The sequence below is a fragment of the Hermetia illucens genome, chromosome 4 (assembly GCF_905115235.1).
Source record: "Hermetia illucens chromosome 4, iHerIll2.2.curated.20191125, whole genome shotgun sequence".
Lineage (NCBI taxonomy): Eukaryota > Metazoa > Arthropoda > Insecta > Diptera > Stratiomyidae > Hermetia > Hermetia illucens.
Window position 1 is genome coordinate 44,804,221 of NC_051852.1, and position 25,344 is coordinate 44,829,564.

At 42.5% G+C, this 25,344-nt stretch overlaps 1 protein-coding gene across 1 annotated transcript; it reads right to left on the reverse strand.

Annotated features, from left to right (window-relative positions):
- On the reverse strand, positions 1-24,806 carry LOC119653525 (zinc finger protein 665-like). Its single transcript, XM_038058195.1, has 3 exons — positions 23,193-24,806; positions 9,778-11,574; positions 1-441 (listed from the first exon to the last, which is right to left on the reverse strand). Exons 1-3 carry the CDS (start codon positions 24,715-24,717, stop codon positions 413-415), a joined length of 3,351 nt encoding a protein of 1,116 aa, XP_037914123.1. The 5' UTR covers positions 24,718-24,806; the 3' UTR covers positions 1-412.
- Positions 24,807-25,344: the final 538 nt, after the last annotated feature.

Below are 25,344 nucleotides of genomic sequence, written 5' to 3' on the forward strand. Positions count from 1 at the left end.
TATAGTTTTATTCTTCTTAACATAAAATGTGGCAGTTTTCTGTCTGCAAAAATTAAGTAATATAAAATTTAACTCTCTCATATCACTATATGATGTATTTCTTAAAGTCTAATATAAATTGCACTAATTATATTTTCAAATCCATGAAATAAAACTACTTTCAAAAAAGTAAATCTTTATTGCTGTACACGCGATAGTAAAAACGAAAATCCTTAAACAACCATAAAAATTTAGAATTCGAAAATAGGCTATGCTTACTCGTTTATAACTCTTAGCTCAACTTATTCGATTCACTTAAACGATTGGCTTTCCCGTGGCCGTTGTTAGTAAGTTAGCGTAGACATTTTGTCGCTCCTTTTCGTAATAAACTATGAATATGATAACCACCAAACTTAATAGCGTAAATAATAAATTACGTGAGGGGAACTGTAAACTGCGTTCCTATAAAAGAAAAAGAAAATAAAATGAGAAAAAAAGACATAGAAAATAAACGTATGCAGAATATGTATAAATTTTTATGAATCATATCTTGGTTTATGAAATAAGAGCTAGCACCTGAGACGAATGAACAATAACTAATTGAAATTTTGTTTTGAATTGATAAGTATTTTACTGTTCAAATTCATTGGTTACGCGACAGCAGATAGGCTTCCGAAGTGTCCCTCACAAAATCTTTATTAACAGCACTGATTGAATTTACTCTAGTCAAAGGGACACGCAATTTCCTGCATGTGTCACTTGCAAACTTTTGCGAATCCAAGAGGGTCGACTAACAGCAGAGAGTGTACATATTTTTTATTAACAAGACTCTTCCGGGGTGTCTTTCTTTCAAGTCGAATCGGGCAGCAGTATATGAAGTGCAGGCCCGCCTCTTTTTCTTCCTGACTTTAGCTTTAAATGACAGGATTTATCACCCCAGTTTTCTATATGTGAAAGCTAAAGCGCTCCGTTCGAAGCCTTACTAGTGTTTCCCTAAGGGCTAATAAGGATGCTACTCTGGTGGCCTTAGGTTCCTCCATGAAGATCCCCTGGCGATTGGAGTTGAAGTTATTCCAACCGCTTATGTAAATTCTTTGCCCTTCAGACCTGTCTTGGCACCATGTAAAACCAGATAGCATAGCCATCATTAGACCAGGTTACCAGACGATGCACACAAATTAAAATTGGCGTGTAAATTTTATTCACTATGAGCCCGTTCCGAAGGCTTGTGAAATATGGAACTAATCAACGAAAGATCAATTTTTATTTTGGACATGGTGCGACGAGGCATAGTTGAAGGCTTTTGCGATGTCCATGGAAGCGTCCAAAGTTAGTCTTTTTCAGATGTTTTTTTCCGCCAACTCGTGGATTGCAGTTCTTTTAGAGGAGAGAGAGGGAAGGATGTGATCATTTATGCCCACCGACCCAACTTTTCGTTCGGAATTTTCTTAGAGCAGAGTACACTGATGACACGGCGAAGACAGGTGTTAACGAAAGCTGGAAGCTTCTGAACAACAGTGGTGGTCACTTTCCATGCGTTGCCCCCATATAACAGCGTAGGGTCATAAAACGATAAACTGTCCAACTAAAAAACTGGTTTTGTTGTTTTATCTACAGTCCAAATTCAAATCCGTTAGGTCAATGTCCATGAGTTGATGAGAGAGTAAGTATCCCTTCTCAGTCCTCTCTCAAAAGCAGCATAAAGGAAGTGACCCTAACGGAAAGAAATTATATTAGTAAGAGGAAGCAGCCTTGTCGGACTCCGTTTTGAACTTTATATTCATCTGACATCTTATCCCGATGTAGCAAATATCATTTATCGACATTATATAACGTTCTGATAATAGCTGTTACATAGTTAATCGGGAATATTCTTCATGTGTTAAACAGTCCGGATACACGCCCTGTTGACGATTTATATGGAAGTAACAGCTATTATATATAACTATGCCATCAGGGTGATACACACTTGGCTTTATTCATTAATGTCCTGATGAGGGTAGCCACGACAACACCTAGTATGTATACACAAGCTTTAATGACTACAAACGCTGATACTCATTTCAAAGTGAACTAAACCATTGTCTGGCCAATACCATCGGCAAACTATTTTAACAAGTACTATACAACAGACTGCTCGCTATTGCGGAAAAGAAAAGAGGCTTTTTGACAAGCAATTGAGATTTCGCAAGGTGAGAGAAAACTATCGAGGCAATCAATATGGTGACCGTTCCGGCTCGGACTGCAATACAAGAAGGTAAATGCTGCGCAATGGTACCCTATAAATAAATAACTCGGAACACCGGAAGGTAGACGCTTCGGATATAAAGTTTTGTTGTTCATCTTATTTCAGAAATTTCCTGAGCACGTTTTCCCATTCGTACATACCTCCAATTCAAAATACATATTCCTTCCTATATGTAATTCCAAACCCAAATCTGCAGTCGTCGCTCATATCAGTTAACTTTATATGATTATGGCGTCATACACGTCTTAGCTTGCGGCAAATTCACGTGAAATACCCAATTTTGACCTTCCATAATTCCGCTAATAGTTGATTTTTTTTCAAACTCCCCAAAATTGTATCTTATGTTGTTACTCCTAATGGTACTACTAGCATTTTCAGGATCAGGGATTTTAGGGTAAATTTCTAATATCATCATATCATTATGAACTTTATTTGAGCAAATATCGGAAAGGGATGTACTTTGGGGCCTAGATTTCGTGTGGATGCACCATTGTGATTTTTTCAGACTTCTCGCTTCAATAGACTCTGAGAACGAGTCTTGTTGCATTTTTCGGATCGCAAGTTTTGACCCCTCTCTCCCCCCTATGTGTCACCCAGTATCAGAAATAGGATTTGATACCTCACATGACCATATTCTGCGAAAAAAATGTGCACCCGCTTTTCGCATGTGTGAATAGACCCCCCCTCCCTGAAATCCAGTGCAAAATGATGCCACCCGTTGTATGTAAAGGGATTCACAGATCAAATTTCGTGATAATTGGCTCAGCCGCTCTCGAGTATATCGGATGTGACAGAGAGACAGAAATTGAATCGATTCTAATAAAGTTCTATTTTACCCAAAACCTTAAAAATGTGTTCAATTCTGCAAAATGAAAAGAAATCATCGAAGCCCTAATGAAATATTATTATGTATGAGAACATTGTACGCATTATGTTCGAATTTCTCCTGCAGAAAAGACTAACCTATGATTCGCACGATGGGCGAAAAATATTCCCGATAATTTGCGCGGGTCCACAGGATTCTGTCCTAGATTCTTTACTATGGTTAATTATGTACGATGAAGTATATACGCTACGCTTTCCTAACAGTATTATAACCAACGATTGAAGGCCGGCGCCTCTATGATAAAGCCTGTGCAATCAGGGAGTCTAGCGCAGTTCGACGGCAACTGGCAAGGTGGGAATCTATCGCAGAATTGCAAGATCACAAAATGGTCGTTCGACATACCGCATTGTTCCGGACATTGGAAGACAAATTGGAAGTTACCATGGGAAACTAAACTATAAGCTAACTCAGTTTTTAAGTGAGCATAGAGATTATCGTTCAAACTTAAATCGACTTGGTCATGACGTGTCACCATACTTGCCAAGTTGCGGTAACATTGCCAAAAATGTGGAGAATGTTGTATTTCATTGCTCCAGGTTTACTGTGCACTCAAAAATATTGTGGGGTTCATGATGAAATTAACGGAGGCTTGACACTAAGAAGAATTCCAAAGAGGATCACAATGAGTCGCAGTTAAGTATTCATCCAGCCCCGCAGCGCAATGCTTTAGAATAAGAGGAGGTGCTTTTAGTGAGTAACAGTCTCACAGCAAACATCCAACGAGGAAAAAAAGACAGACAGACAGTAAATCTGCTTAAGCTTTCCATACACGATCAATCCAGTCTGTCACTTACACCTGAATAATCTGTAGTTGGGTGGGTGGGTCCTGTGCGCGATCCAGCTGGCCTGTCAGTTTTTACTATTCAGGAGGCCGCTGATCGATTGAAAAACGTTTCGACCAGCCGGAAAGAAGATCAGACAAACCGGTACGTATGTGTGTTAATGCACCTTGCCGAAGTCGCCCCACAGACCATCTAGGCGATGAACGAGAATTTCTTATAAATGCTTAAATACAAAAATGTCTTAAATTTGCGTCCCAACGCCTTTCACGATCAGAGTCTAATATTAACTAACAGGCCTGCCGATTTGTGTACGGCTGTTTTTATGAGAGTACTTCTTGGAACTTATGATTTGATACGCCACACGGGAACATTACGAAAAAAACATTTTACATTCCCTTTTGCATATATGGGGAGTCCCCAATTAGACTACAAGAAAATTTATAGTATTCACTGTATGCGTGGGATTTATCCTTAAAATTACTGTACAAAAGCCACATTTGCATGTGTCAATAATACGAAAGATTTATCAGGAGTCGATTCTAGTGAGTCTGCATGCGCAGTGCCGTACACGATACGCGAAAACCCAAACTTCCCTTTTGAAACATGATCGTTTTCACGTACTATTCATAACATTCAAATTATAAAATACAATCCTTTAACGGACGCGACGTTTCCTTTCCGACTAACTGATTAATTGATGACAATGGAAGTACAGCACACCAAATTTAATACACGAACATGTGCATAGAATAAATTTTTTGTAAATAGTGTTAGCATTCAGTCGAAGCGAATATTTATATACAGAGAACGGGAACGCGTGGAGTTAACAAGTTTTTGTCCAGACCAAAAAAGCAAAGTTGTCTATTTATATGGTTGCCTTGGTTCCCTAAGTGGGGCATAGCTCGTCAACCAAACCAACACACGATCGCACGGTTTTTGAAAAAAAAAGACATTCTGCACTATTGTCGTCATTATTAAAACCACTATCAAACCAAGCTCCCTTTTGAATTTTTGCTTAATCTTTAACTTTCTGCTTTTCATTTTGTGCTTTTGATTGCTTTTTATACTCCCTTATTAGGGTTCTCTGTTAATCAAAGCCTTGTTCAAATCAGTTTACTGTTTATTATATGTCCGCCTATCAAACAAGTATACACTTGAGGAAAAATTTGGTGAAAGCATAGAGAATATGAAATCCAATACATACAGTGCAAGGATTATTTTGCATGGGGTTTAAGCCAAGCGAACAAAGAGGGAGGGCAAAATTTATTTCTCCTGAATATAGTCGTATGATGTATCAAATGAAAGGTTTCGTTTAGTACTTTACGAGACAGATCTCAGATTTGACATCCGTAGCAAAATAGGGGAGTGAAGGGTCAAAAAGTACACATTGAAGTGAGAGAAACCTCATTTTCATAATAATAATAATCGTTGACACAACAATCCAATTGGATCAGGGCATTCAAGTGTGTTAGAGCACTTTATTGCAAAACCGTAACGGTACACTACAGGATTAAAGTACCCTATAGGAGGTAATGTGGTCAGCATTACGCTCGCTCGAAATTATTACCCTGATTTGACTCAGGTATTAATTCTCAGCTGAGTCGGCTGCTATTAAAATCAATGGTCAAATCACGATATAAGTTCGATCGCCATCTGTAACTGATATATAAAAAACGTTCATTCATTCATTCCGGATGCATCAAGTGGTTAGCGCGTTGCGCCGTCGTAGTCGAAGATCACGGTTCAGAGGGATTTGTTATCGTGACTGGATGTTGGATACCAGTCGACTCAGCGACGAATGAGTGCTTGAGCCAATTTAGGTTTATTAATCTTTAACAAGCGCAATGCTGACCACAGCTCGCACTTCGGGTATCAAGGTTTTGTGTTCCTCTTATGTGAGAGACTTCTACTCATATTTTTCCACCCGTATATAGCTACAAATCCAACATATTCCTTCATATTTTTCCATGGTACATATACAGACATAGATATTATTCTCACCCTAAACAAACAAACTGCTTATTACTGAATACTGTACATATCCATGCATATACAAATCGATCGTACTTATATTTCCGGTTTACTTCATGCACATGGGCCTATGAATCAATTAAAAAAAACCCGAAGGACAAAAATCAATGGAAAACCCAAGGAAACGCTGGACGGATCCGAATATAGCGATTCTTTAGGGAGGTAGTGCATTCGGAGGACCAAGGCCTTAAGTGGTGTGTCCGAATAGCTGAGTGGTTAGAGCGCGAGGCTGTCGTACGGAAGGTCGCGGTTCAAATCTCACTGGTGGCAGTGGAATTTGTATCGTGATTTGACGTCGGACACCAGTCGACTCAGCTGTGAATGAGTACCTGAGTCAAATCAGGGTAATAATCTCGGGCGAGCGCAATGCTGACCACATTGCCTCCTAGTGTATCGTTACGGTCTTGAATGAAGTGCTCTAACACACTTCAAGGCCCTGATCCAACATGGATTGTTGTGCCAACGATTATTATTATTATTATTCATGCACAAAAGTATACATATGTACATATATAGTACATATATTGAATACCGCGGTTTAAATGTACTAATAGATTTATCTTGATTAACTATCCGCAAGCTTCATTAGCATGTACATATATATACCTACATACACCCATATGCCTGTCTGGAATAATTAATATTGATATACAAATTGCCCAACAACTTAAAATGTTTCTTTGCGACCCCCTATTCATGTGAGCTCACTTTGTTGTTGTATTGACGAATTAATATGGGATGATGACGTCATACACGTTGTAGAATGCACGAAATTCACAACAAATTGCCAAGTTTCGTTAATAATAGCTAGATTTTCTGCAAACTTGACCAAATTGTACCTTATTTCGTCCTTTATAAAAATGCATGAACTTAAGGGAGCTCCAGCCTTAATTTCTATATTTTTTATAAACAATTATTAACTTTATTCATGTAGATATCGGAACGGGATGTGTATTGGGGCCTAGATTTCGATTAGATACACCACCGTGATTTTCTTCAGATTTTTCGGTTGGATAGGTTCTGAGAACGTGATCTGTTACACTTTTGAGGATCATATTTTGAGTCTTCACACCCCTACGTTTTATCCGAAATCAAATATGGGACCAGTTTCGAAAAGTAATAGTTGAGCCCTTTCATTTGATACCCCACATGGCCACATTCTGTAAAAACAAATTGCACCCCCCATTCACATGTATGGGGAGCCCCCCTTAAACTTAACACAAAATGGCACCACTTGTTATATTTAAAGGGAACATCAGACTACACGCTCTCACAGATTTTCGTGACAATCGGTCCAGCCGTTTCCGAAAAGATCGGGTGTGACAGACAGACATCGAATCGATTCTAATAAGGTTGTTTCACACAAAACCTTAAAAAATAGCTGCTTACAAAACTAACTTTATGAAAGACTACCCAAACGAATTTTACATTTAAAACATAGAAATCTTTAAATATACACTTATATTCCATCTTGCAAAAATAATTATGAAGTCTAGATGGCGCAGAACTAAATGAATAAAATCACCGCCTTCAGGATCGATAATAACTCACTAATACCAAATTATTGAATTCCATGTTTGCATCACTGCTATGAGCCTCAGACTACTTGTTACTTGTTTATTTCTTCGTATTTGCCGAAAGTCATTCATCTCCGAAAGTAATCGAGGAGACAGTGTGCTATAAAAATCTTAAACTTTTGGTATTCAGTTCTATGGTCTGGTAAAAGTAAATACAGCCTGTTTGGGTTTTGGTGATGAGTCATTGTGGAGCTTAAAACTTGCAACATAAATGCAGCATCAAAGCGGACTCTATATGCGTTCAAAATCGGTAAGCCTTAACCTTATATGGCACATCTCAAAAATCATTTCCGGAAAGCATTGTGGGAAGCTAGGAGTGGAAAAAATGTCAAGCGATGACGGCTTTACCGCTTCTTACCAGACATCAGACGCTGCCTCACCTCTACCCTGGGAACAGCGTGATCGTAGCGGCTCGCAGATGTTGCGTGCTCCTTTATATAATTCGTAGAACACGACATGACTACGAACTAGATTGAGCGCAAATCCGCCTTATTGACCATAGCTTGCCCGCTGCTCCCAGGGCAGAGGTGAGGCAGCGTCTGCCGATTTGCCTCTGCCCTGGTAAGAAACCGTAAAATCGTCATCGCTTGATATTTTTTTAAAGTTTTGGTGCAAGCCCTAAGCGAGGGTCCGTGGACCAGGAAAGAGAGAGTAAGTTGCTCTCCATTTGGTTCGATCCAGCATTAAGTTGATGCGGACTTAGGACCCCATCATTCTCAAAAAAAAATACTAAGAGTGAAATTTTGCCTATGTGATTCTTACTTTTTTACTTGAACATAAGTACGTTCATAAAAAAATACTATTTAGGACCTCTTTGTCACATTTTTTAATATGCCGGCCGTTCTACGCCACGGAGTATTAGGGCGACCCGCACGTCGCCCTTCCTTCATATGTACTTTCTATTTCCGCTTTCTGTTTAATACGATTACAGGTATTTGACTCGCACGGCGAAGAAGATCACATGAAAATTTGAAGCGTTTGAATAACAGTGGCAGTCATTTTCCATGTACTATTCTCATATATTGATGGGGAACAGTCTCGTGATGATAGTGTTGAGGTAGTCGCATTTCGAAATTTTGGACAAAAGAGCGATTTAGCGCTGTTAATGCGTCGGGCGACATCAAATTTAGTGTCGCCGGTCGTAGAAACAACTTTCCTAGATATACAAATTAATCGACGGCTTCGATGCTCTGCCCATTGAAGCAAATATGTACAGGCCTACTGAAAACTTCACTTTTGTTGGTGTTTATCTTTAGTCCCTCTGCTTGCCTTCTTTTTCATATCTGGTGCCATTCGGCCATTTGGCACTCGGTGACAGAAAAAAAGAACAAACAGATGTCATCAGCATAGCCGAGACATTCGAGAAAAAATGACGTAATCCATTGGTACCCCTCTACTGTCAAAGCAGCATGAAAATCGCCATCAATAAGGAAAAGAAAAACTATTGACGACAAGATGCTACCCTGACGGACTCCATTTTCTATTTCAAATTCTTCTGAGATTCAGCCTCGATAAAACACGCGCGAAATGATACGCGCCGTCGTATGTGGCTCTGATTGTACATATTGGTTTCTCGGCAATGTCCCTCATGCGGAGAATATTGAAAATACACTCCCTGTTCAGACAGTCGACAGCTTGCCGGAAGCTTGAAGAGCAGGTGGAGCGGTGACCCAAACCCCGCATACTGATCCCCAGTGATTTAAAGTTTAAATTTTAGACAGTGTTAATATAATCAGTACATGAGGATTTAAAGCGTTGGTCAAGCGTTTTAAGTGTCCATTGATGCGTTCCAAGATGATTTTAGCTCAAAAGGGGCCATCAAAAAGTTGGCATGAAACATGGTCGACAAGGTTGGGCTGCCAGGCAAGAAGCGATTCTTGCTTCCCTGGTAGGGTAGCATACGGTAAGGACCGCCGTTCCCAGAAAAATAATAACAAGTCTAATAGGATACCAATTTTCCCACCCTTTCACTTGTTTTATGAAATATCACCCGACCAGGTTTACGATCGAAGCAAGTGATGTACTCGATTCTGGCCAGTCGACCTCATTACCAAACGAACACTATTAGTTCTCTAAACCTAACCAATATGAAATACAACTCGGAAATAAAGAAAGAATCCATCATGAGAAAAAAAATGAAAAAATCCTCCACCTCATATGAATGCAATTAATAACTCACAACGCAACTCAGTGTCAAATTGGATTTTATATTAGTAGCTCCCAATCTTATAACCATTAACATTGTGTTAGCGAGAACTTAACAAAAATTATTACCTTGAGGATTTGAGAACAGACCATGTGATTTTTTATGAGCATATAATCCCGAGTCTTGTGCGTATGCCTTCCCGCAAATATTGCAAACATACGCCTTCACGTCCGAATGCAGCTTCTTGTGCTTTTTCAACGCCTTCGCCCGTGGGAACCTCCTGCCACACACGTCGCATCCGAACGGTTTGGCGTCCGAGTGTGATGCCTGATGATCCTTGAGACTCGTACTCGAATAGAAGAAACGACCGCACTGGTCGCATTTGAAGTTCTTCGTTTGTGTGTGCCGCAACTGATGGCTCTTCAGTTGACTGAGTGCAGCAAAGCTGTTGCCGCAATCTTCGCACACGTACGGTTTCTCACCGGTGTGGCGACGCATGTGAATTGCAAGTTCGGTTTTGCGGTAGCAACTCTTGTCACAGAGGTCGCACTTGAATCGCCGCACGTTCAGGTGCCGATAGGTGATATGTCGGAGAACGTCACGCTTGGTAAGGTAAGCATTGGGGCACTGCGGGCATTGGTGTGGCCGTTCGCCGGTGTGAAGGGCGACATGGATGTTTTTCTTATAGATGGTGGCGAACGTCTTCTGGCATATCTTACATATGTACGGATGGTCTCCCGAGTGGGTGGATTCATGAGTTTTGCGGGCGGCATAATCAGGACACGGTTCATCACAGAATTTGCACTTCAGGAACTCAGGATCGCCTTGCAGTGCAATGGGTATGGTGTCGTGTCTTTCGGCGTGTGTTCGAAGATTTGACCTCGTCTTGAAGTAACGATTGCAAAACTCGCAGAACAACGAGGGATCTTGGACTGTGTCCGATTTGGATTTGGCCGAGTTCCCTTCCTCCACTCCAGAGTTCTCGTCTAGTTCCTTCTTTATCCGGTTCTCGTGGGCCTTTTTATGCCTGGCAAATGTTTTTTTCGTCTTGAGCTGCCTGTTGCACGGCACGCAGAACAACTCCGGGTCGGCCGGCTTATCGTCCTGCGTACACCCTGTAGTTTTCTGATGTCTGTATAAAGTCCTTTTGTTTTTATATTTCCTATTGCATGAGTCACATTTCAAGGATCCAGTCCCTTTTCCTGCTTTACTGTCCTCTTCGATTTCACTAAATTCCGAACAGCTGGCTTCAGACGGCACTTTGAAGCTCTCATCGTCCCCGTCGTTGTCCCCAATATTGTCGTCCTCATCGAAAGTCTGCGCCACTTCTTCCCCCTCCGTCGCTTTTACATTCTCTTGTTCGCTAGATTCCTTCTTAGTTGGTAATTCGAGATCCTGAGCATCGAAATGGCCACCGAGTATGTTGTCAATGCTATCTTTCTCGACCTCTTGCGGCGGATGTTTGATGGCCGTCGTTGTCGCTGTTGGGGTCAATGCCGATATGTCCATTGCTACCATTTCTGCACATCTTCCTTCGTGCTTATCCCGCACGTGTGAGCCAAACGATCGCATATTCTCGAATTCGGCATTGCAGAATGCACATATCAGAACGAAATTTCCACTGTTTAATGTGAAAATCTCGCCACATTTCGACTTGCCAACGTCGCCACTGTCTGTGAATAATTTCACTTCAGGTGCCAGCATTTCATCGAATGGCTCATTTTTTATGTTGACGTCTTGCGCGTCGGTTTTAACGAATTCAAAATTGCTCGAGTCCATTGCAATTAAGCGCCGTTTTGCAAGGGAATTTGTTTCAAAACTCACTTTCCATGACGTTAGGATAATTGTTTTCGTCCGGTTTGACAACTCTTTTGTGAGTGAAACGGAATGTGCATTCACGGTAAAGCTTGTAGGTGGTTGATCATCTGCGGTTAAATTGGAATTTACTTGAGCAGTGGGGAGAACGGTTTTAAGGCAGGAAGTTGGCGCAATTCAGTGTTTTTGTTTAGCCTTTGTGGTGTCTGGTGCGGATTTCTTAGGATTTATTTCAGCTTTCCATGTTGTATTCTCGCGTTTATGTCTTTAAACATTTTTAGTTAGGTGTGCTATATACAAAGGAGTGGACTGGATTACTTGAATGTAGAATCGAACGCTTTAGTGAGTAGAATAGATTTTCATCTCATTTTTTCTTTCAACTAGCAACAGAATGTTCTGCTTGAAATTCTGTGTGGGGCATATGGACACGCATTTATTTGCGACGATAATTCCTACAAATTTGCATCCTCCAACGTATTATTTAATTGGATTTTTTATAATATTCTAACAAAATGAACGGCCCTTACCTTTCCAACAACCGGTATCCGGTCTACGCCTGCCTTAAGGAAATCCAGACACCCCGGTTTTGTGTTGAAGTCCACCAATTCGATATACATAAAAGCTGTCTGGCGTCCCGACCTACGCCATCGTTCCATCTCAGGCAAGGTCTGCCTCGTCTTCTTTTTCTACCATAGATATTGCCCTTATAGACTTTCCGGGCTGGGTCATCCTCATCCATACGGATTAAGTGACCCGCCCACCATAACCTATTGAGCCGGATTTTATCCACAACCTGACGGTCATGGTATCGCTCATAAATTTCGTCATTGTGTAGGCTACGGAACCGTCCATCCTCATGTAGGAGGCCAAAAATTCTTCTTGCTAAGAACTCAAGTCTCCAAGGATTATATGAGGACTGGCAAGATCATTGTCTTGCATAGTAAGAACTTTGACCCTATGGTGAGACGTTTCGAGCGGAACAGTTTTTGTAAGCTGAAATAGTCTCTGTTGGCTGCCACAATCGTCCGCGGATTTCATCATCGTAGCTGTTATCGGTTGTGATTTTCAACCCTAGATAGGAGTAATTATCAACGGTCTCAAAGTTGTATTCTCCTATCTTTATTCTTCCCGTTTGACCAGTGCGATTTGATGTTGTTGGTTGGTTGGTTTTCGGAGGATCGTACTTCTTGCATTTACCTCAGCATCAGGGATTACTTTCTCCAGGGCCATGTTAAAGAGGACGCCTGATAGGACATCCCCTTGTCGTAGACTGTTGTTGATGTCAAATGGTCTTGAGAGTGATCTTGCTGCTTTTTTCTGGCGTCGCACATTGGTCAGGGTCAGCCTAGTCAGTCTTATTCTCGAGTTCTCTCATGGCCGTGTACAGTTTTATCCTGGCTATGCTATCATAGGCGGCTTTAAAGTCGATGAATAGATGGTGCAATTGGTGTCCATATTCCAACAGCTTTTCCATGGCTTGCCGCAAAGAGAAAATCTGATCTGTTGCTGATTTGTCTGGAGTGAAGCCTCTTTAGTATGGCCAATGATGTTCTGGGCGTATGGGGCTATACCAACCAATTCGGCTGTAATTCCATCGGCTCCTGGCGACTTATGATTTTTTAGCCACTGAATCGTACGGACTGTTTCTCCTATACATGGTAGTCTCAGTATTTGTCCGTCTTCAGTTGGCGGGACTTCCAACTCGCCGATGTTCTGGTTGTTCAGTAGCTAATCAAAGTACTCAACCCATCGCTCCAATATTACCATTCTGTCGGAAATCAGATTTCCCTCTTCGTCTCGGTAGGATGAACATCGAGGTGTGCAAGGCTTCATTCTGCTGACTTGTCGGTAAAACTTCCGCGCCTGGTGCGGTTGCTCCCTGTACTTTTTGAGTTCACATACCTGTTGGTTCTCCCAGGCTTCCTTTTTCCATCTGCGAAGTCGCTTCTCCGCTCGCCGGAGTTCGTGATAGGTCTCTGCGTTTCCTAAGCCACTATCTGTCAATCAAATTAACGGTGCGGTGTATATTTCTACGCATCGTTGAGATCCCAACCAACAACTAGCCCAGCCATTTCAACCGCATAAGCTTCAGTGTGTATTGGCAGATTTTCCTGTTCGCAGAGCACTGAGTCGATTGACATACTCCACAAGAATGGCAATAGCATCCTTGGGATCCTACCATAGATCCATTTAATTAAAGTTTCATCAACATCATGCTTTCTGGCAGCATCCCAACGCTTTTGGAAAGGCGCACAATCAAAGGTCCCTGCTCACCCAATCGCGTACTCGCCATTTAGAGTTGTGTTCTCCTATCTTTGAAGCGAAAGTGCGAAGACGAGACTCACACACATCTTAGTGCCTTGCTGCGAATGTGACGCTCAACCTAAGTTGATCTGTCTGAAGTTCTTTGGGTTTGGATAGTCATCTTTCCCAGAAGTAGGCACGTAGACCAGAGTAAGACTTGCTAAAAAAAATGTTTCCTAGAATTCCCTCTAAGTGCTTTATACTCTACTTTAACTTCGCTGGATAGATGCCATCCATGTCAAGTGCTTTTAAGGATTTAGCGGACATTATTTATTTATTTAACGGACAATAAACAGAGTAAACTCCATTATTTATTGTCCTCAGGAGGAAGAAAAAGCAATAATAAGATCCTATGCTTAAAACTACTTAAAGAAGAGAAGTTAAAAGGACCAAGCTGTTGTGCGTTGTAATTTCTGCAAAGCCTGGGGAATATGAGAGCCTCTTTCCACAAGCCGAGAAAATGATTATCTTCAAGGCTTTTGTTGAAAATAAGGGATAGGGGAAGGGAGATGGACTGACCAGTTTTAAGCAAAAAGATTTGTAAGACCGTGGTAGCCAGGGACGACATTGTCATCAAGTTTACCAATGAGGTACACGACAAGGAAAGGAGTAAGACGGGGAATGGTAAGCGATGTGGGGCAGACTACATCCACTAGCGGGAGGAAAGAGAGGGAAGATAGACTGAGGGAAAGCAGTTGGGGGGAGTTAGCTGAGGAACCAAAGAATTTAATGAACAGAGAGGATAGCGGGAGTTGTGAATGTGAGGCCAGAAAGGTTTGAGGTTTCCGCGCTTGCGTGTCTTCAACACTGGTCAGATATTCGTTAAAATTGAGGATTTGGCCGAGGAACGTATAGTTTTGAAAATGTTCTAAAAGACAGGAACTTCTTTCTCGCAGTGTGTTTTTGACGAAGTTTTTTGTGGACTTCAATGGTAAACTTAGGAGAGGAGGGGAGGTAACAGGGAAGATCAGATAAAATTATATAGGTGTTGGATGCTTGGTCAACGTTAATGGAGAGAGAAGGGAACCCAATTATGGTACCTCTAGCTTTTTCATGGGTATCTACCGCTCTCCCAGTGTTTCAATTCCCTGGTAGCACTTTCGTGTTGAAAGGTGTGCAAAAATCGCCAATTCTCTTCCTTTCACTTCTGCCGCCTGTTTCCCCGGATGGTGTATTTCCAAGAGAATCTGTACAGACTCAACTCTGGAGCTCGTGAATATTCCATCCATTTTCCTAAGAAAGTCCAACTTGGCCGACTCATGCCTTTTAAGGACTCCAAACATTATCGGAGTCTCTTCTTCGTTTTCCAGCTTTTCGAAGTATGTTCTAAAGAAGTCTCGCTCCGATCATTTTCCGAACCTCTTATATTCACGCTGTGAATTCTAAAGTTTAATCAGTTTTTATTCTTTTTGCTTTTACAAGCACGATTCAGAAGTCTGATTGTTTTCCCAAAGTTTTTGCAGTTTCCGGTTATACCAGAAAATCACTTTTGCCTCGGGTAATAGGTCAAGTCTTTTCAAAGCACTCTAAAAGTGTATTATCAGAATTTGTAACTGACCTTCTATCTCCAAAGGAGTCCTTAGTCGCCTAGGGAGTTGTACTTTGTTGCAATGAAGTTCATTGAATTTTCTCCATTTCGTTTTCCTAGGGGTCAGTCTTTATATTACATCAAGACGCAGGTCTTGAGGATCTCTCATCGAAGATGATCCTAGTCCCTTTCACTGATCCAATACCATAGATTTTCTTAAAGCGAATCCATGGCTAGGGCTGACAACCCTACACGGAAAACAACCTGTTACGAAGCCACAACAGGAGCCTCGGATAGGACGGATTTTAAAACGACGGACCCGGCAACGACAAAGGAACAACGATTTGCGCATTTTCTCATGGAACGTGCGCTCTCTGTACAGAGATGAAGCTGATAAGCAGCTAGCCGATACCCTGCCCCAATATAGGGCTGATGTAACAGCATTGCAAGAGATGCGATGGACAGGGACCGGTTTCCTGGAGAAGAGCCACTACACCATATATTATAGCGGTCATCCAGTAAACTATGTGCTCGGAGTAGGTTTCTTAGTCAGCCAAAAAATGAAACCTGCTGTTATCGGCTTTGAAAGCATAAGCGAACGGCTATGCACTCTGCGCTTGCGAGGCAAGTTTAGAAATATAAGCCTCATAAACGTTCACGCCCCTACAGAGGAGACTGCAGAGTCAGAGAAGGATACCTTCTACGAGGCAGTAGAAAGAACCCTCGAAGCCTGTCCCAGATATGATATTAAAATCATACTTGGGGATTTTAACAGCCAAGTAGGGAAGGAGCCCGTATTCAGGCGATACGTTGGCTCCCATAGCTTACACGAAAAAACAAATGATAACGGACTGCGGACTATTCAATTAGCAGGGTCACACGAAATGGTTGTTGGAAGTACCTGGTTTGCGCGGAAAGCGGTCCACAAACATACGTGGGCCTCTCCAGACGGGACCACTTTCAACCAAATTGACCACGTGTTGATCGAACGCCGCCACCTCTCAGCCTTGATGAATGTCAGAACATATAGGGGGGCCAATATAGACTCGGATCACTATCTCGTTGGCATGGTGCTCCGAGCTCGAATAACAATACCACCTAGAATCTCCTCTGACAATCAGGTGAGAGTGAACACTGAAGCCATTCACAACACAACCCTCCGCGACACCTATAAGAGGGAAATGGATGCCGCAATAACCGCAGTCAATAGAGGACCTGGAGATGAAGCATCAACTAATGATCTTCACAACCACCTGAAGAACGTTATCATGGATACGGCCACAAATATACTTGGCCCCAGCCGCAAAAGGAGTCGGAACGGCTGGTTTGACGATGAATGTAAGCTAGCAACGGAACGGAAGAATGCCGCATACCGAGTAATGTTGCATTCTCAAAGAACGCGGATACGCGCAAAGACTTATCACGAACTCCGTCGAGCGGAGAAGCGACTTCACAGACGGAAAAAGGAAGCCTGGGAGAACCAACAAGTCTGTGAACTAGAAAAGTACAGGGAGCAACCGCACCAGGCGCGGAAGTTTTACCAACAAGTCAGCAGGATGAAGCCTTATACACCTCGATGCTCATCCTGCCGAGACAAAGAGGGAAATCTGATTTCCGACAGAATGGGCATATTAGAGCGATGGGTTGAGTACTTTGATGAGCTACTGAACAACCAGAACATCGGCGAGTTGGAGGTCCCGCCAACTGAAGACGACGGACAAATACTGCCACCACCAAGTTTAGGAGAAACAGTCCGTGCAATTCATCGGCTAAAAAATCATAAGTCGCCAGGAGCCGATGGAATTACAGCCGAATTGGTTAAATATGGAGGCGATCAGTTACACCAAGTGGTTCATCAACTTGTGCTCAAGGTATGGGACAGCGAATCAATGCCTGACGATTGGCAACGAGGCATAATCTGTCTCATACATAAAAAGGGAGATATCACACAGTGCAGCAATTATAGAGTATTACGTTGCTGAGTACCATCTATAAGATATTCTCCACTATCTTGCTAGGCCGGATAGCCCCATACGCTCAGAACATCATTGGCCCATACCAAAGAGGCTTCACTCCAGGCAAATCAGCAACAGATCAGATTTTCTTTCTGCGGCAGGCGATGGAAAAACTGTTGGAATATGGACAACAGCTGCACCATCTGTTCATCGACTTTAAAGCCGCCTATGATAGCATAGCCAGGGTAAAACTGTACACGGCCATGAGAGAATTCGGTATCCCGACGAAATTAATAAGACTGACTAGGCTGACCCTGACCAATGTGCGAGGCCAGATAAAAGCAGCAGGATCACTCTCAAGACCATTCGACATCAACAACGGTCTACGACAAGGGGATGCACTATCATGCGTCCTCTTTAACCTGGCCCTCGAGAAAGTGATCCGTGATGCAGAGGTGAATGCAAGAGGTACGATCCTCTTCAAGTCCACCCAACTACTGGCCTATGCTGACGATATCGACATCATGGGAAGAACCACCCGAGACGTACAAACTGCCTTCATCCAGATCGAGCAGGCGGCGCGAGATTTTGGGCTGCACATCAATGAAGGCAAGACAAAATATATGGTGGCAACGTCAGCACCGAAGACGAATCAACCAACAACATCAAACCGCACTGGTCAAACACAAGCACGAACAAGAATAAGGATAGGGGAATACAACTTTGAGACCGTTGACAAGTTCTCCTATCTAGGGTCGAAAATCACAACCGATAACAACTACGATGATGAAATCCGCGCACGGTTGTTGTCAGCCAACAGAGCCTATTTCAGCTTACAAAGACTGTTCCGCTCGAAACGTCTCACCATAGGGTCAAAGCTCTTACTGTACAAGACTATGATCTTGCCAGTCCTCATGTATTCCTCGGAAACTTGGGTTCTTAGCAAGAAAAATTGCGAACTCTTGGCCGCGTTCGAGAGAAGAATCCTCCGAAGAATTTTTGGCCCCCTACATGAGGATGGACGATTCCGTAGCCCACACAATGACGAAATCTATGAGCGATACCATGACCGTCCGGTTGTGGATAAAATCCGGCTCAATAGGTTACGGTGGGCGAGTCACTTAATCCGTATGGATGAAGATGACCCCACCCGGAAAGTCTATAAGGGCAATATCTATGGTAGGAAAAGAAGACGAGGCAGACCCTGCCTAAGGTGGAGCGATGGCGTGGACCAGGACGCCAGACAGCTTTTGGGGATATCGAATTGGTGGATCTCGACGCAAAACCGGGATGTCTGGAGTTCCTTATTAAGGCAGGCCTAGACCGGATACCGGTTGTTGCGCCGTTGATGATGATGAATCCATGGCTCTTATACCAGAAATATATACGGCTTGTCTTGTAACATTCGCAGCTTTTCTGTCAGTAGATATTGCAGGTTCATTTCACTAACCTTTATGTTTATAGAAATAAGTATAGTCTAACGTGAAAATCGCCGCTAATGGAAGAGCTTACTGCATATGGGTTTCAACGGGTTTACCAGTCTTCCGCCGAAAATTCCACTTTCTTGCGCCCGATTTCTGTGGATATTGCTACACTTCGTCGTGCAGCAACGTCCGTGTCGTCATTCCCAAGGGGTTTCGCAGTACCTTCCCCTGCGTCGCCTGGGAGCCTTTCCAGGTTCACGGTGTCCAGACTGCATGGATTCCTTCTATCGACTTTTCTTCTCCAGTTTTCTGAAAGAATTAGGTACCAGTGTCACTGACAGATTGACCGTAGTCAGGTTTCCAGTACCTCTCATTATCGGAGTCGCATTACACTCTTTTGTGACTGACCGTGCTATAGACATTAAGTGCAATTTCATTTCCACTGAAGTGAAGAGTATATCTTCTATAAATTTCTTCATGGAGGAAAAATGTGATGAAGCCTCCAAAACCAAAATCGGTGCCTCGGCTGCGGCTTGATTCTTTCAAATTACGAGTGAAGCCGAATTCTGTGATTCCTTACCACTTGCTTCCATCTTCATGTTGTTGATACTCAAACTACCCCACCACCACAAGATGGTGGGAAAAGCGAGCACACGATCGCTACTTGTCGAGATCTTAGAAATTAATAAAGTTGCTAATTTGGTTGCATGATCTATGGCAAATGAATTGCAGCTTGGATGGCAACCAGGTTGCTTAGGGCGCCTATTACGGTGGTTTGTCATTTGATCTTTCGGATGTTATACCGTTAAGAAATGTTGCTCGTTATCGTGGATGAGGGGTCTATTGTTAATGTCCAATGAAAGACTTGGTGATCATCTGCAAATTCTTTCGAGATGCGGAATACGATACTGAAACCATTTTTATTTGACGTAAATTTTCTCTATGACTAGCGCAATAAAAAATTTCATTTTGTTACGATGCTCAGAGCTCAAACCAATCACATTCCATTCGCGGCAAAAATAAGAGCCTTCTGTTCCTTCCGTTCTTCGATCTGATCCCAGGTTTCCGCAGCCAGATAGATCTTGAAGCGCCCCTTCAGGACATGATCAATAACTTGGCTTGCGTCAGAGGAAAAGAGTACTTTTGAGTACATAAAATTCCCAGGCGAGTTTTTCTGGATGCCTCTCTCCCAATCAGCTGGATTACGAAAGCAGACTGTGTTGAGGTGGTGCAAGCTGCAAAAAGCCACAAAGAGATCGTGTTCGCCCATTTACATGTCTGCCAGGTGTTATGAGAGCCCACCGTGGCATCCCAGTCACCCACCATGTTGCATATAAGAACATTTTCCAGCGAAGTCTTGAAAAACCGTGATTTGAAGCATTATATTCTGTTCACATTTCAAGTGAGAACAAGTCGGGAAACCGGAAGCTGGACGCTTCAGGTACGAAAGGTTTTGTGCATTTCTTAGTACGTAGCACGTAATATATGCATATACAATATTATGTGAGAATATCCACTTTCGGATGATATTGACATTTATAGCCTTGAATTTGCAAAGAAGCGACAACTTTGACGTATTATAACTTTGTTAGCAATAGTGCGATTTCCACCAAACTTGGTAACATCATGCTCTATGTTACACCCTATATTGTTGCGAAATTTCGTGGTCCTAGCATGAACTTAAGGGGGGTTTTGCAGCGAATTACTAAAAATTATATTATAGTAATATACTATTATTAACTTTATTTGTGCAGATATCAGTGTGGAAGGTATTTCGGAGCCTAGGCACCATACAGTGGCAGCCCACTGATTTTTTTCAGATTTTTCGGTTGGGTAGTTTCTGAGAATGGCCCCCGTAAAGGAATGGTCACTTTCAACCCCCCGCACTCCCCACCTTTCCAACAAATGTCCAAACTAAGACCGTTTTCGAAAAGTACTAACTAAGACCTTTAATTTGATACCCCACATGACTATATTTGATGAAAAAAAAAAATTACACCTCCCTTTTGCATGTATGGGAACCCCCCCTTAAATTCGACGTAAGAGGATGTAACTCACTGTATGCGTGAGCGTTCACAGTTCTCACCTTTTTACCAAATTTGGTGTCAATCGCTGTAACCGTTTCCGAGAAAAATGCGTGTGACGGACAGACAGACGGTAAACCGATTTTAATAAGGTTTTGTGTTTACACAAAACCTTAAAAAGTGGCCGGAAAATTATGAATTTGATTAATTCAAGTCTAGGAAACGTTCAACAGTGCAGAATTGGTCCGTTCGTGTTCATGAAGAAAATATGGCCTTTGAAGATGATCCATATCCAACATCGACTGCAAAGTCAAAGATAATTTGCAAGCGCTAATTCATGAAAATTCAACTTAAGTGAGCCGATGCGATACTGCAATTACTTTGGTTTCTTGCTTCTGTATGATATTGTTACTGGCGATGATGGATGAATTTTCTTTTATAGCCTCAAATCTTCTTTTTCTTCAGCCTTTGTCCAGTTCACCAGCGGGGTCGGCTCGTCGTGATCGGCTTCGCCAGTTGGCTCTATCGAATGCCTGATCTGGGTGCAATCTCGAGGCTTTCAAATCCCCATCCAGCGTATCAAGCCACCGTTACTTAGGTCTGCCTTTTGGTCGTTTACCATCGACTTCGATGTTCAGACCAATCTTGGCAAGTGAATTCTCGTTTGCACGAATTGCGTGACCATACCATCGAAGACGCCTCTCTCGCAACTTTTCCACGATCGGTGCAACCCCATAACGATCGCGAATATCCTCATTTCGGATGTGATCTAAACGTGTGACGCCACTAGTCCAACGTAGCATCTTCGTCACTATCACCGCAAGACGCCGTTCATTGTCTTTTATGGTCGGCCAACACTCAGAACCATAGAGAGCGACTGGACGAACGACATTACGGTAAATTTTAGATTTGAGACGTTCGTTGATACGTCGATCACAAAGGACACCAGTTGTGGAACCCCACTTCATCCAGGTTGCGTTAATGTGTGAAGCAATTTCATAACGCAGCTCTCCATTGGCTGATAGCGTTGACCCGAGGTATTTAAATCGCTCAGTTCTGGGCAGATCACTGCCGCTGACAGTGATTGTGCCTGTTTCATGGGGATCGGTCGTCAAAAATTCAGTTTTGTTTAAATTCAATCTGAGACCGTGTTGCATGAGGCGATCATTCCATTTTTGAACAAGTTGCTCGAGATCATTTTTGCTATCAGATGCTAGGAAAACATCATCTGCCTAAAGCAGTGTGTAGGGCGCTGGACGTTGGATATCCCGTGTGACGGTGTCAGTACAAGGACAAAGAGGAGTGGTGAGACGGCACTTCCTTGATGAACTCCAACAGAGACACGAAGCGGTTTTGATACACCCGCCATACTTCGAACTTTACTTTTCGGATCGTGGTAGAGCAATTGAACCCAGCGCACGAGTTTTTCTGGCACAAAATGTTGTCGTAAAGCATACCAGATGAGTTCGTGTGGTACACGGTCAAACGCTTTCTCTAGATCCAGAAAGGCAATGTAAAGAGGGCGATGCTTCTCGCGGTGTTTTTCCATGAGTAACCGCGCAGCGTGTATTGCGTCAGTAGTTCCGCAGTTCTTGACAAATCCGGCTTGATTCACGGTTATAGCCTCAAATGCAAAAACCATATTAGTTGTTGGACAAAAATCCACTGCAAAGCTTAACGGCTCATTACAAAAAAGTTGTTCGCATCTTTTGGGATATAAGTAAACCCTGTGCCAGAGACCACTAACGCAACACACAAGGAGAGTGGTTATGGTGCATGGTAACGCCTGTTCGGACAGAAGGTGGTTAGTAAAAGGCACTATTTTTAATTTAGACTAGAAACTTCTCCCGCATGTGCAGTTCCTTAGAAGTTTCGAAAATTGAAGAGGTGCAAATTGGCTGGGCAATTGCAAAGGGCCTTGTACTCTAACGGCGAATATCTCACTTTGCATCCCTAAACTTATTTTAAATTGAACCCTCCAGTTTTATTGGCGTGAAAGTGCTATCAAGTGATTAGTAGCGATGGCAACAAAATAATCTAAAACCAAAATTAGATCAAGAGACTCGTACTGAAGAAGAATTCACTAGCCTACATAAAGGAGGAGCAAATTGAAGTGTAATTGGGTATGGTGCGATGTAGCTAATTAGCTGCCTGGCCGCGCGTGGCCAAAAATACTAATAGAGTTGGTTCTACGCATATTGTTGATGTATTGGTGGGTCGATGGCACCTAGATGGTTTTTTTCTGCATGCGAAGGCGTACATATCTGATGCATTCTTTCCACCATACAAATTCAAGCAATGCACTTGAAGCGGAAACCGCTGATTGTAGTATTTTTGTCCATGACCAACTGCAACAGCCCCAGTGCGCTAGTATCACGCTGTTGAATAACATAACAAAAGAATTGTCCACTATTAAGCGTTAGGTAACAATTAAAGGTAAAACATGAGTAAAAATGCGAACTTTTAAAAATCTTACACTACTTTATTGAGAACTTCTAATACCATGCGTTTTCTTATGCGCATACAGTCCCGAATCCTGTGCATATGCCTTGCCGCAAATATTACAAACATACGCCTTAACATCCGAGTGCAGTTTCTTATGTTTCTTGAGTGCTTTGGGTCTGGAGAACCATCGACCGCATACTTCACAGCCGAACGGCTTCTCATCCGAGTGACCGGCCATGTGATCTTTCAAGGCCCATTTGGAGTAAAAGCATTTCCCGCATACCTCACACTTCCAATCTTTCACATCCGAATGCCGTATCCTATGCTGCGTCAGCTCGCCCATCGTTACAAAACTCTTGCCGCAATCCTCACAAACCAGCGGACGAAAACCAGTATGTCGGCGCTGCTCATGTAAGCCCAACTGGAACCTCCGAAAGAACGACTCGCCACACGTTTGACATGTAAATTTGCGAGGGTTTTTGTGTTTACGAATGTGAGATTCGAGTTGGTCCTTGTTGTCAAAACCTTTAGGACATTCATTGCATTGGAAGGGTCGTTCGCCCGTGTGAATCCGAATGTGTCGCTTTCGGCCGCTGCTTGTTTTAAATGTCAGGTTACAGTACCAACAAATGTAAGGTTTTTCTCCGCTATGAGTACTTTCGTGTTCCGAGCATTCCTCCTTTGTGTTGAACTCTTGATTGCAATATTTGCACCGCAGTGATTGGGGATCGTCTGGATTTGGTTCTGGCGCAAGTGTGGTGTCGCTATGTTCTCGACCGACATGATAGGAGAGGGATTGTTTAGATTTGAATACTCGCTCGCAGGACTCGCAAGGGAACTGCTTCTTAGTCGCCGAACGGTTTGCCTTTGATTTGTTCTCCTTGTGGACGGTATGATCTTCTGCTGATGATTGTTCGTCTTGCATTTCATCCTTGCCATCAATGGGTTGCTCATCCTGCGTTGCTAAATCTTTATGCTTCCGCTTCCTTTGTCGTTTTGTATGACTAGTGATTTTAAGCTGTGTTTCGTTAGCATTGTCGGCGATTTCTGGCGAGTTCCGTTTGCATTCAACTTTGTGATGGGTTTGCAGGTCGGCCTTTGAACTGTAAGACTCACCGCAGGCGTCACAAGTATACTTTTCCTGTTCACCCGCTTCGTTTGTATTACTTCTGGTCCCTTCTCCGTCTGACTCGACATCAGATTTAGGCTCTAAGCCATCTCCAAAAGAGTGTAAGGACTCTTCCCGCTCATCAGAGATGACATCAACTTCAATCTTTCCCACACTTGTGTTAACTTCTAGTTTTGATTTCAGATATTCATCTATTACTTGCATGTCCTCCTCGTGCTTTTGTTTGATGTGTGCTCCAAAGTCTAGCATATTTTCGAATTTTCCTTGGCAAAATCCGCAGATCAACACGAAATTTCCACTGAAAACTGCAAATATTTCGCCGCATTTCATTTGATCATTTAGCTCTTCGAGTTCACATTTAATTAGAGGTTCCTTTTTCACGGAAACGTCGTTTTCTGCGGCTTCCACTGTGGGATTTATGAATTCGAACTGAAAGTCACTCATTTTGTTTAAGTAAAAAATTGAAAATGGTTAAGAATAGTTAAATAACTAGGGAGTATTTACTGTACTAGGCAAGTGACATTTTGCCGAGAGGTTTGTAAACATTTGACAAATATTGAACCATGCAAGGAAGAGTTGTCAAGCGACAAACACTATTGTGAATGGGAATGTTTTTTGAATGTTTGAAATCCTTTGAAATTATGAACATTGCTTCTTATATTTCGTCCTAGCCTTTGAAAGCAAACTTTAATTTAATCCTCATTGTGCCGACATCTTCAACTGAGCTTCCAGAATGTTTGGCTTCGTCTTCCGCTTCTCCGATCAATTCCTCGGTTTCCATTCTTCAATAATCCTTCATAATTCCTTCGTAATATTAAGATGATATGCTTGAAATGTCATATAATTCATTAAGAAAGAAAGATAATATCATTCGTGGAGCACCCAGGTTCATTTTATTCTATAGACTCATTGCAAAGTGTGGAGCCTCGAATATGGGAATCATCATCATTAGTGTCGAAACAATCGGTTTCCGGTCTAGGCTTGCCTTAATAAGGTACTACAGACATGCTGATTTTGCGCCAAGGTCCACCTATTTAATATCTCTAGTAGCTGTCTGCCGTCCTGCCCTAC

What these genes read in the sequence shown, in the direction of transcription:
- LOC119653525 (XM_038058195.1), bottom strand. Translation starts at nt 24,717, where the DNA reads ATGAGTGACTTTCAGTTCGAATTCATAAATCCCACAGTGGAAGCCGCA. An exon ending in GAAAACGCATGGTATTAGAA is followed by an intron (nt 11,575 to 23,192) that starts GTTCTCAATAAA and finishes ATTTAACCGCAG; the next exon opens with ATGATCAACCACCTACAAGC. An exon ending in TCTGTTCTCAAATCCTCAAG is followed by an intron (nt 442 to 9,777) that starts GTAATAATTTTT and finishes TTTCTTTTATAG; the next exon opens with GAACGCAGTTTACAGTTCCC.